The sequence below is a fragment of the Artemia franciscana genome, chromosome 19, assembly GCF_032884065.1.
Source record: "Artemia franciscana chromosome 19, ASM3288406v1, whole genome shotgun sequence".
NCBI classification, from domain to species: Eukaryota; Metazoa; Arthropoda; class Branchiopoda; order Anostraca; family Artemiidae; genus Artemia; species Artemia franciscana.
Genome location: NC_088881.1, coordinates 17,215,997 through 17,229,037, shown reverse-complemented (window position 1 = coordinate 17,229,037; position 13,041 = coordinate 17,215,997). Strand labels below are relative to the sequence as shown.

Sequence of the window (13,041 nt, the reverse complement as noted above, 5' to 3'; positions counted from 1 at the left end):
TGAAAATTAATAGTCTATTGGTATCGCAGTGTATGTTTGATATTGTAGTATTATCTGAAATTTGGTTGGAAAAAGAAATTCAGTTTGAAAGGTTTCGGTATTTCGGGGGTCCATCGTAAAAAAATCTAAAAATGGATGAACTTATGGTGGAGTCGCAATTTTTGTATCTGAAAATTTTTTGTCTCAGCGTAAAGTCTTACGGCTGAAGAGTGTTTCTTGTAATTTGATATGGTTAAGAGTCAAAGCCGATGGACGGTCTATTATTTTTTGTGCAATTTATATTCCTCCAGAGTCAAGCTCCAGAGTAAAACGAGGAGGATACGTGGTGTATATTAGAGGATGAAAATGTAAATTTTCTATTCAGTTTCCTTCTGACTTGTTTCGTCTTATGGGGGACCTTAATGGTTATTTTGGGGTTGCTCCAGAAGTTTTGATGTCACCTCATACCTGTACAGATGAATCTGCTTGGGAGGTTTGGGATGATTTTAAATCCATCTCCCTCCGGGGGTAAGTAAGGACCATAGTAGACGAAAGAATAATTGGGGCCGTAAAATTTTGGATTTTTGTGGCGAGGAAAATTTTGTTATTTTGAATGGAAGAGTTGGAAAGGATGGAGGTGTGGGAAATTTCACTTGTTTTTCCTTGGACTTCTCCAAGTGTAATTGATTATATTTTGGTGGATATTCCTCTTTGGCATCTATGTACAGATTTCGAGGAGATGGCAGTGGTAGGTTCAGATCACTTGCCTGTTAGGGCTACTTTTGAGTTGGTTAGTTCTAAGAAACTAGCGACTAATAGTGACAGGAAGAAAAACCGCAGGGAAACTGAGGATTTAGGGATTAGAAAGGCACTGAAAGTAACAGGAGAGAATGAGAAAAATTTTCAGAGTATGATGACGAGTGAAGAAGTTCAGCAGGAATTAGAAAAATGTCTGGTTTTACTAGGTAATGGAAAAATAGAGGAGTCGTTAGCATTAGTAAATGATGTTGTATATAAGGTAGGTTCAAAGTTAAATTGCAGAGTTAAGAATGATATTAAGAATGGATTTTCTGATGACGATTGTGAAAGAAAACGCCAGGAAGTTTTAGAGGCACTGCGGAAAGCGAGGGATAGCATAGGTAGTAGGGAAAATACTAGATTTTATATGGATTATAAGTTGATTCGGAATAAGTATAAGAAAATGTTGAAGAAAATGTTGAAGATTAAGAAAAAAGAGCATGAAATTAGGTTAGGAGAGCAACTGAAAAAAGATTATAGAGAAGGAGATATTAGGACCTTTTGGCGTATAGTTAAAAATTCTATAGGAGGAACAGAGGTTTTGATGGTATTCCAGCAGTAGATTCTTGGCCTACATATTTAGAGGACAGAGAAAACGAAGTGATTAGGGACCAAGGAGGAGCTAGTTTAAGCGTAGATCTGGTATCTGCTTTATGTGATGTAGTTGATAGGCCAATGCAAGAATGTGATTATGGTTTCGTCGCTCCCATCCAAGTAAGTGAAGTTCGGGAGACAATGAAAGGAATGAGAGGCGGGTCTGCTCCAGGTATAGATGGAATACTAACCGCACTTTGGAAGTGGGGACGGGTGTGGCTGCTGCCTGTTATAGCAGGGATGTTTTCCGGTATGTTGAATAGTGCAGAATGGCCCTTGTCTTGGGTTACGTCTGTTCTAGTGCCGTTATTTAAAAAGGGGGATAGATTAGACCATGGGAATTATAGAGGTATAAGCCTAAGTAATGTGCTTAGTAAGGTTTTTGCTAAGATATTATGTTGTAGGATAGATAATTGGATAGATCAAAATAGAATTTTATCAGATTCGCAGGCAGGGCTCAGAAAAGGCTATAGTCCTATAGATCAGATTTTTATTTTATTGGGGATGATTAGGAAACAGGTTAGGAGAAAAGAGGGCAGGCTGTTTGTTGCATTTTTGGATTTAAAAGGGGCGTTTGATGGAGTGGATAGAAGTTTAATGATAGAGTTGTTGTTAGCATTAGGGCTACCAAGCGCATTTGTTAAGATTACAGCATCTATGTACAATATAGTTAAGATTGTAGTACGAGTAGGCAAGGATTTCTCTAGGGTTATTAGGAGTAGACTTGGTGTTAAGCAGGGATGTACAATTTCCCCAAGGCTATTTTCATTGTATATTAATGATTTTGAAGAATATTTGATAGGCAGAGGCGCCCCAAAAATTAAGCTTTTAAGTGTAAGCGTTATGGCATTACTTTTTGCGGATGACATAGCATTAGTAGCGGAAAGTAAAGAACATTTACAACAACTGCTCGATCTAGTATCTTTTTATTATAGGAATAAGAAACTAGTGTTAAACATAAAGAAATCGTTGGTAATGGTTTTTAGAAAAAGTGGAGAACAGATAGATTTGCAGTGTCAGTTTACGTATGAAGGTAGGACACTAGACTACGTAGATGAATTTCAGTACTTAGGTTGTAGGCTTTCGTCAGATGGGAAATGGAAAAAAAAAACATCTCAAGATAGTAGAAAGGAAGGGAAATAGACTACTAGGATTGTTAAGAAAAAGTAGTATCAAGGAAATTAGGGATGTAGGACTGCTAAAGTATGTTTTTAATGCTAGAGTTAGATCGGCTTTGCATTACAGGGCGGAGCTTTGGGGGTTTAATAAAGGGTTGAATTTAGAGAGAATGCAGTTGAGGTTTCTTAAGCGTATGTTAGGCCTTGATAATAAGTTTAATGGGTTATTACTAAGAGGGGATATAGGAATAAAGCGTATGAGACAGAGTAGGTTAATTAGTATGGTTAAATATTGGGAAAGGGTATCATCGATAGAAGATAATAGGCTAGTTAAACAAGCATTTTTAATGATGCTTCAAGATAGGAGGAAGGATTCGTGGCCAAATCAGGTGAAGAATATATTAGACCGTGTAGGGCAAGGTAATTGCTGGAATGAGGGAAAGGGGATAGGAGAGATGGTAGAGACTGTATCTAGGTTAGTTGCTACTAGGCTAGAATCTCAGGAAGTTCAGGTTTGGCAAGCTGAGAAGGTCACCTCGCCGTCCCTTGGGATATATGTGGAGGTCAAGGAGAACTGGGGCGAAGAAATTTACCTAAAAATGGGATTGGCTCCGGATGATTTGAAATGGGTAATGTATGTAAGGGGAAATTTTGTGCCTCTTGGAGAACGTAGGAAATACTTAGGGAGAAATAGATTGAGGGATGGTCCTTACAGTTGCCCTATGTGTGGAGAGATGGATGAGCCTTTGCAACATTTTTTAGGGGATTGTATTGAGTTGAGGGATTTACGCTTGGAGATATTTGTTAGGGAGGTTGGGGGGAGAGATTAGATTTCGGAAATTTTGAGAAGTAGGTGTTACTTAACTATAAATAATATTGGAAAGTTCGTCCGGGTAGGTATGAGGTATCGTGATGTTTTCTTAAATAATTAGTTTAATGTCTTTTCAGTCTATTTTTGTTGCTGTATTTTTTTCACTTGTTTTATGTATGTCACCATGGCCCAATTGGGCTTTTCGTGTGAATAAATCTATATATCTATCTATCTATCTATGTAGCATACATCTGCGGCTGAATAAAAAAAAATTGACTGAATGTCTAAATTTGACCTAAAATTAAATTTAAAACGGGCATTTTAGCATTGAAAAAAAAAAAAAGAAAGAAACAATTATTTTGACAATTAAGCAATAATAAAAAAAAGTATCATCTAAAAATATATAGAAATAAAATACACAAACGCTTTTAAATATAAATCTTTCCAAGTAGACTGTTAAAAATACATTTTGTTTCCGCATAGTAAAAGTAAGCTCTGACTTAAGCTCTGAATGTTATCCTTGTTTGTGGTAATTGCAGTTTTTTTCGATTACATTTATTCATTTATACAGATTTCTGTATTTCTTATACTGTTTCTATGTCATATGATTTTAATTTTAATTGGTTTAGGTTTTAGTTTTTTGTATAACTTTTTTGAAAAACTTCTTTTCGTGAAACTTTTAAAAAATTAATTAATAAAAAGTGTCAGGGGGGAATAGTTGATTTTCAGCAATTGCTCATAAATTTGAACCCCCAAGTATACTGAAATGTAGGAGGCCATAATTGTATGTAATATTTCTCAGTTACTCATCAAGAATGTCATCTCAAATTCGGAAATTTGATTGTTTCTTTTCAAAATTGCAACTTTACTTTACGAAAACGTCTCTAAAGGGAATTTGTTTCCGAATGGTTTATTCCACTACATTCTCATACAATTTTAAATTTTGAATGAAATTATTTTTATGCTTGAAACACTTACTCAATGGTAGATATCTTTCAGCAGCTGAGACTATCATCTGAGAATAACCATCTTTATAGGCTGAATATTTGGTGGTCCTCTTATAGCTACTTCCAATTCTTGCTTCACAAGCAATTATAACTTGTCCATCTTGAAAGTCTCCTTCCTTGTAATACATTCTTGTTTTAAAATGTTTGATATAAATAACAAAAAGAATAGAAATAATGATGATACTAATGTTCGTGCGTATACTCATGATAATATGTCTAAAAGAAAACTTGTGCTACTCTTTTCTTTTTCGTAACAAAAGAATTTTAACTGCAGTTCCCTCAAGACGCAGGTGTTGTTGATTTTCTTTAAGATGCAGATGCTTGTTACCTATCTTTGATTGTTACATAATTATTTAAGGCCTAAGGGTGTAGAAAAAAACCAGGAACCCCACCAGTCAAGTGGGAAGATAGTCAAAAGTGCTCATATTGATCTTAATTCAATATTTATATAGTTTCTTTTTCAGGTTTACACATAGGCCCTTTATTTTCATTGCTGCTAACACAGACAGTGCACCCGGACTATAAGATAGTGACGAGAAGGTTGATAAATCTTCATTCTTTGTAAGTCTATAATCAACAGTGAGAGTGTTAGGATTAAAAATGAATAAAGTGGACAGACAGAGAATTAAAGGAAATCTCGTTACTTTGGAAAAATGATTAATTTTAACTGATGATTTACGAGAGTTATCTCTTCAAAGGAAAATATTCAATCAAAGAATGCTTGGCGATATAATGAAAATGATTTTCCGTCTTTCGACTATTGTATGAAACTTTTGCGTCGTGGGCCAGATACATTTACTCACTTTATTGATATACTATTGAAACAAAAACAAATGATATTGTCGATTTGCTTTTCAACACAACGTAGAAATTACTTTAAACGAACATTTTTGTGTGGCAAAAACAAATAAGTTGAAAATCCTTACCGAATAAGGTTTGTAAAGTCACTGGATTACTCTTCCTCTATAGCTAAAAGCAACGTTTTGTTAATCACATGTCAGTTTCTTTTTGAAAGTAAGACAGTCAACAGTGAAGAAATTTTGTTTTCACATGTCCATTTTGTTTGTATGCATTGAGCAGTTGGTCATCCTGTGAGAATTGTATTATTGTTGATGGTTATCACAAAAAGTATGGATTATAAAATCGATATAAATTGCACAGGAGATATGCATTGCAAATTAAAGACAGTTGTCTCTGTCTTAAAGATGTTTGGGACTCTCTCACACAAAAGGTTTCTTACGTTTTAATTGTCATTGTGATAAATGTGATCAATCAATGGTAAAATACTTACCCTGGTATGATTAGAAAAGACCCTAAACATGATTTTAGTTTATTTTTAAGAGACTTGTATTGTCGTGGTTTTAAATTATTTTGGGTGGAAGAGCCTGGTCTATGCTTCAACTGCTCGAATAATAACAGAGTTTGTTTTTACGACATCACTGTGAAGATACGGGCTAAAAAGACTATAAATCTACAGAATTTAATTTGGCTGTTAAAGAAAGTGATTCTTCATATAAGATTATCGTGTATCACATTGCTTCAAATAAGCAAGTTGAAGCATGTACATTTTATAATATAAATCGAAATATTATTATTGTCTTTAAAAAGAGATATAAAAAGAGATATAATTAAAATGAAGTTTCATTATATTGTAGAAAATGTGACCCTGATTGTGCATGCCAAGATGAAAACAAGCTGAATCCTAATCAACTGCTGCTACTTATCGTTATCGATGATTACCTATGCTTGGAAGAAGAAATCTAAAAAATGCAGATTTTTTATTCAGAGCAAAAATATTAGAAAAATTGCTTTGAATTATACTTACTACATAATATATAGGGCTGATCGTGATTTCAGTTCTCTTATAACTTAAAACAAACAGATATATCCCGATTAGCAAAAATTTATGTAACCCTATGGTTACATTCTAATTGTATTTCAATCATATCACACCCGAGAATATGCGTTTAGTTACTGATATTTTTGACAATGAAATTGCTGTATTTCTACCAGTGAATAGTAAAAAAGGTAATTAGTTGCTATCATGACACTGAAGACACTACATGAGAACAGAAATTTATTTTCTGTACTAGGTAATCCAAAACAACGACTTAGGAAGGCTATACTCAAAGATGGAAGTGACAGTGAATTTATTAGTCTCGTATCTGAAGTTTGTTAGGTTTAACTCAAGGCAATTTTCCACTGCCAGAAGTAGTGTACGTGTACTAGCTTCCAAAAAAAGGGAAAGGATTAAAAAACGACTTGTTCAAGCCGGAAGAAGCTTATTTTTACTGTTACTGCCAATAATCGAGGGACTTGTAAACAGTATTGCCTAGAAAAACGGCTAAACCTTACAAATTGACTCCAATAAAACTCGCCCTTTTGCCAAGAGGGCACCTTGAAGATAATCTTGGTAAATTTATTAACAATGAGACAATTGGAGACGATTAAAAATTAATTTTGCTTTTGCCCTACGACGCGTTGATAGACATAAAACTACCGTAAAATATCTCTCAAAGTAAATGTTATTGATCATACCCAAACTCAAAGACTTATAACTTTGAAAAAAAAAAAAATTTATCTAAGGCTTTAGCAAGTGTTGTAGACTTACTACCTCAATCTTATCGTGAGGAATATAAAAGATTCTTGACCTATCTCGGTTAAAATGATCACGTACAAATTAGTGAAAAAAAGAATGAAATCATAATCCATTCCAAGGCCTAAAATATAATTGAGATGGTATCAGAAATGGCTTGAATCGTTCTACAAATCTTTTATATGAAATTTAAACTTATCAAACTTACTAAAAAGTCTCATTGTGAATTAAATATTTTAAATCGATAAAAAGAATATAGACAGATATCAAAAGGCGTTTTCAAATCATTTTCGAAAAATACTGTATAAAAATACAATGAATTTATTAATCTCGTATCTAAGCTTCGTTTTTATTTAACTCAAGACAATTTTCCACTATCAGAAGTAGTGTACGTGCACTAGCTTCCAAAAATAAGGGAAAGGATTAAAAACGACTTGCTCAAGCGGGCGGTAGCTTCTTTTCACTTTTACTGCCAATAATCGCGGACTTGTTAACAGTATTTTCTAGAAATATGGCTAAACCTTACAAATTAACTCTAACAAAACTCGCCCTTTTACCAAAAGGCACTTTGAAGATAATCTTAGTAAATTTATAAAAGGAGACAATTGCTGACGGTTAAAAATTAATTTTGCTTCTAAATGCCATACGACGTGTCGATAGATATAAACCCTACCGTAAAATACCTCTCAGATTAGATGTCATTGACCAAACCCAACCTCAAAGACTTGTAACTTTGAAACCACCAAAACAGCAAGAAGATTTATCTAAGGCTTTAGTAAGTGTTGCAAACTTATTACCTCAATCTCATCGTAAGCAATGTAAAATATTCTTGACCTATCTCGCTGAAAATGATAATGTACAAATTAATGACAAAAAGAATGAAATCATAATCCATTGCCAGACCTGCGATCTAGTTGGGGTGGTATCAGAATTGATAGTATATAAGAAAAGACTTGAATTGTTCTATAGTTTTTTTGTATGAAATTTTAAACTCATGAAAATTACTAATAGTCTCATTGGGAATCAAATATTTTAAATCAACAAAGGGAACAAGGTCAGATATCAAAAGGATTTTTTAAATAATTTACGAAAAAACTAGCACACCAAGTGACGCTGATTACTTAGGAGGAACGAAGCGAAGGTGCCTTAATAACAACCTATCACCTTTATGTATGCATAACAGTATCAGATACTTCACACTGCATTAACGTTCTGAATGGTTCAGGTTTTGAAACGTGTTTATGAGAATATTGGTGAAGCGGGAAGTTTAATTTCCCCAACCCAACTTGCTCAACTCTATGGGCTCAATGGACCTAATGGAACTCAATGGAAATATTACATACATATCATTTGACTCTAAACGAGGTTCATAGACTCCGCAATAGTCCGTACAAGTATAATTTACTTGCAATCTGTATTTTTAGTCGCTATGCATATACCGTTCCATTGCGTTCAAAGAGAGGTGATTTAGTTTATAAAGCCCTTGAATCTATCTTTGAACACAATATTCTTAGGAAAATTCAAACAGATCGAGGTGAACTTGTTAATCCGCACGTAAAAAAGGTTTTATTGAAATATAATGCAAGGCTTTATCATGCTCACTTTCTAAAAAAGGTGGTATTGGCTGAAAAATACATAATCACTATTCGACTTTTAATCCAGAGATATTGTACATTAAAAAAAAATGTTACTTTTATTCAAGATTTAGATCAAATAACGTTTAGATATAATCAAAATCGTCAACGATTCCTTTCCAATCCTAGTCCACTTTAAGTTCACCAAGGTGTAAATATACTTGATATTTTCCTTATAAAATATACCAATGAAATGCAAGTGAAATGGAAGAAACAAAATGTTATAGACACAGTTCGAATCAATCCAACTAGTAAAATTTTTGAAAAGGCAATTTACTTGTGGTCCACTAAACTTTTTAAAATTTCAAAAGTCTTAAGCGCTAGATCTGTAATGTATCATCTACTTCAGATGAAATATGAGGATAATTTTGTCAGGTTTTTACGAGTATGAATTTCAAAAAGTTAAAAACAATGCAATGTTTCAAAATGAAAAGATATTAAAGAGTCAGAGTTACACGAGTGAGAGGCAGTTGTTTGTTCGTTGGCTAGGATACAACTCTGATTTTCATTTTTAAATATCCACTGAAGACATTCTCAATGCCTAATTATTTCTATCTGACATTCATCCCCAATGTCTTTGACCCCACCTGTGACTATTTGAATAAAAACAAGTGATTTTTGGACAAAAGTCTCCCTCACTATGAAATTTACTGGAAAGTGTGAAGTTGCTCTTGTTAATTGTGTTCTCAAAAATACATATGAAAAACCTAGAAAAAACGTACACATGATTTAAAATTTAGACTAAACGATAGGCCACTGTATGGTAAGGAAAAGGAATGGATAATATCACCTGACTCTGATATATATCTGATATACATCTCACTCTAAAATACAAAGAATATAATAGTATGAAGGATTGGGGTCGTGCAATCAATAGAAAAATTCATCTCGTAAGAATGATGCATGCCAATTTAATTATTCAATGAAACATGGTAGGGTTTACATTACCTCTTCCATCGAGAATGAAATGATTCATCTCAAAAATAATCTGAGAGATATTCAATGTTTTAAACTGAATATAATCGAGTATAAAATTGCTGGAACCATTAGTTGGACGGAAGAGGTTATAATTGCAGACTATCTAACTACCTATCTAACAATTGTATATTTATAGACTATCTAGCAATTGTTTATTTCGTTATTGGTCATTTGTTGAGACATCGGGAGTGGGTAATACCAATGTCTTCTCGTACGTGCTTCTGAATAAAAAATCACTCACGAACCCATTTATGACTACAATTCGAAGCACTTGCAATATATTCCTATAAATACTTTCTATTTGGAACTCTGTTATTTAACATTAAGAAGTGAATCGGGTGATCCCTTAACAATAAATAATAGCTTGGTTGTGGTTACATGACATTTTCAACCTATTCAGTGAGATGGCTAGCAGAAAAAGTAATTTTTGGTTGTCTGGATATTGCTTACTATGTTGCTACTCTTAGACCACGAAAATTTGGTCATGGAATGGACTATTAAATGGGTTGTTTGGCAATATCCCATGGAATGGACTATTAAATGGGTTGTTCGAAAATATCGGGATACAGCCTTGGGAAATCGTTTACTACGTTTTTTGCTTTGCACTATCCTGGCTAAAAAATATAATGGTCCGGTTTCCTTGGATTTTACATCCTCTGAACTGCATGATTTGGGCTCTAGGAAAGATATAAAAGAAAGTGTTTCGCAAGATCTGAAGTCCAGCAAGTGATCCATTGGCGAGTGATTGAAATCACTAGTGAAATTTCATTTACTTTTCGTACAGGAGACCAAAGCAAAAACATTTCAAATTTGTATGGGGAATTTGTCCATGATCCGACTGCAATAGCAGTTTTTACAAAAGCCAATGCAGGTTTTGAAAGAATTTTGCCATTCATAAATGAAGAGCCAGTATAGATGTGTGAACCCGTAGGAACATGCTGCTGATTCGTGATTGTATGTGGAACGAGCAGTTTGATATTATTTCCACTCGCCCTGAATTCCCAATTGGCAAAGCAACAAAACTCACAACTTGTTGGTTTCGTACATGAAATATTGCCGAGGCGAAAGAGGCTGTTGCATCAGGTGCAATGGCAAGCACCTTTCAAAAAATAATACTGGACGGGCAAGATGTAACTTTATATCGATCTTAACATTCGGAGGCATCCATTGAAGTATAATAAATATGTCATGATTTATTTTCCCAACCAAGGGAAAATCGCTAGTTGGCACCTCTCTAAGTATTTTGATCGAATTAGTGTCCATTTTGTATTCATCTTCAATGGCTAAACCTCTGAATTTTTTATACGACTCTGGAGTCATCACCACGGATTGTATATAACTTGCATAGTTTAATAGAATGTTTTTTGTGCTCACCAATGTTCCATTACAATAGACACTTCTTTGTCCAAACGCATTATGTAGTACACAATTTTCATTGAATAATCCCCTCAGCAGGACTTGGTTTTTTATTGTAAGATTTTGTAAAAATCACATGCAAATTAATAAATTAGAAAGACAAATAAAAAAAATTCTTTACAGGAACAAATTTGATAATGAGCGCCTTCAGAGAGCGGTTGTTGCGGAAAAGATTTTTCTTGGTAATGATATTTTACGCTCACGTCAACATTTTCTACATTGAAAAGATTTAATGATGGGGTAACTGAGGGATGAGATCAAGTTCTGGGATAAAAATCCTTTTTCGATCTAACAATTTTTACTCTTTTTTTTTCTTTGACAAGAGCGATGTTTTTGACTACTGACCTTAGTAGAGACTAATGAGTGATGGGGTGTTTCTCCCCCTTTTCAAACCTTTTCCTTTTTTCGTGGTTTCAATCACTCAGAGGGTTTTCGCGTGCTTGCCTGAGATTTTGCAAAATACTCTCTTTTAACTCCTTTTCAGAGACCCAAACATGTAGTGTTGAGGGTGCAGAATCTGAGGAAACCGGAGCAAAATATTTTTTAGCCAGGGGAAGTGCAGAGCAAAACAACTTAACATAAAAATTGCCCAACCTGCAGCCCGGCAATAACGAATGACCCCTGTAATAGTCTTTTCCATTCCTCACTTGTCATGGTCTAAGAGCAGCAACAAACCAATCAAAATAAAAAGCAAAGTACTTTTTCTATTAGCCATCTAACTGAATGGGTCAACAATCAAATATAATCACAGCCAAACGGTTTGTTATTGCTGAAGGAACACCCAATTGACTTCTTAATGTTATTAAATAAAAAAAAGTTTTTTTTAACTGAAAGTAAGGAGCGACATTAAAACTTAAAACGAACAGAAATTACTTCGTATATGAAAGGGGCTGTTCCCTCTTCAACGTCCCGCTCTTTATGCTAAAGTTTGACTCTTTATCTCAACTCTACTTTTTGAAACAGTAAAAAACTTTTTGTATGATGAAATTCCTTGTCTGGAACCGGGTTTTATAGCCTCCAGAGGACAATGGGGATTACCCGGTCCATTACCCGCAATAGGAATAGCAATGTCTTGCATGATGCTGCTTGGAAATCAGTAGACTTCTAGACCATATAAAGAAATCCCATTTGTTCCTGTTGAATATCAATATATAACAGGAATTCCTTTGTTCCCGTGTTACCATCGAAGAAAATAAAGGACAGGTATGTGAACGAGAAAAAAACTAATGTAAATATTGAACTAAGGTCAATTGAAGCAATTTTGACTAAGTCCCTAGTTGACTGGCGGGGCTCCTGGGGTCCTTTTTCCTACACCCTTAGATTTTTAAGCAATTAACAAAACAACCAGGCTACATATTACATAATAAGCAACTCCTATTACGTAACATGCCCATGCGTCTTGAAGATGATCAACAACACCTGGTGTTTTCTAGGAATCTGGAACTGGTTGCTAGGGCTCGCAGTACTCAATTACAAAAAACGTACACTATTGTAAATTACTTTTATTCTTCGTGATTTACAACATCGAAACACGTCAGAAATTTCTGATCTTGAATTTCTGATCAGACTGAATCCTTCATTGATGCTTCTCTAGGCTAAGACCCAAGAAGACCTATAATTTCTTACAGGAACTTGGGAAGACATGCAGGGACTGAACATGCCTATAAGTATTTTGTCTCTGATCACTCCAAAACTCCAAAACTATTCCTTGGCCGGAAATACCCTCCATTTAGCAGTCTAAAGATTACTGAAATGGAGTATGACTCTCCCATAAAAAATAGCTCATAAAAGTATTTAAAAAATCCGGATCGATTTCAAAATATGCCTCTAGTTTTACAAACTTTTTGCCTAGGGCAAAAAATCAGTTCACTCAGTAACGAGGTACAGTTTTAAGTGCTAGAGCTGCAGCAGCATTTAAATTTTCTCCTAGATTCTCATCTTGTTCAAGAAATAAAGCTAAAACTACCGGCTCTTTGAGAATGAAAGCATCAATTAATAAAAATAAACACTTACAAAATACATATATCCAATATGAAATTTTAACCGTAGAATTCAAGAAAATACGAAATGACTTCGCTAAACAGATTTCAGGATAATGCAAGGATTTAAG

General features: G+C 34.3%; 1 protein-coding gene across 1 annotated transcript in view; it reads right to left on the bottom strand.

The window, feature by feature from the left end:
* Positions 1-13,041, bottom strand: part of LOC136039355 (uncharacterized) — a 74,434-nt gene that overhangs the window by 27,862 nt on the left and 33,531 nt on the right. The window contains exon 6 of the mRNA XM_065723016.1: positions 4,279-4,423. Coding sequence (XP_065579088.1) covers positions 4,279-4,423 — 145 coding nt within the window. The remainder of the gene's footprint in view (positions 1-4,278; positions 4,424-13,041) is intronic.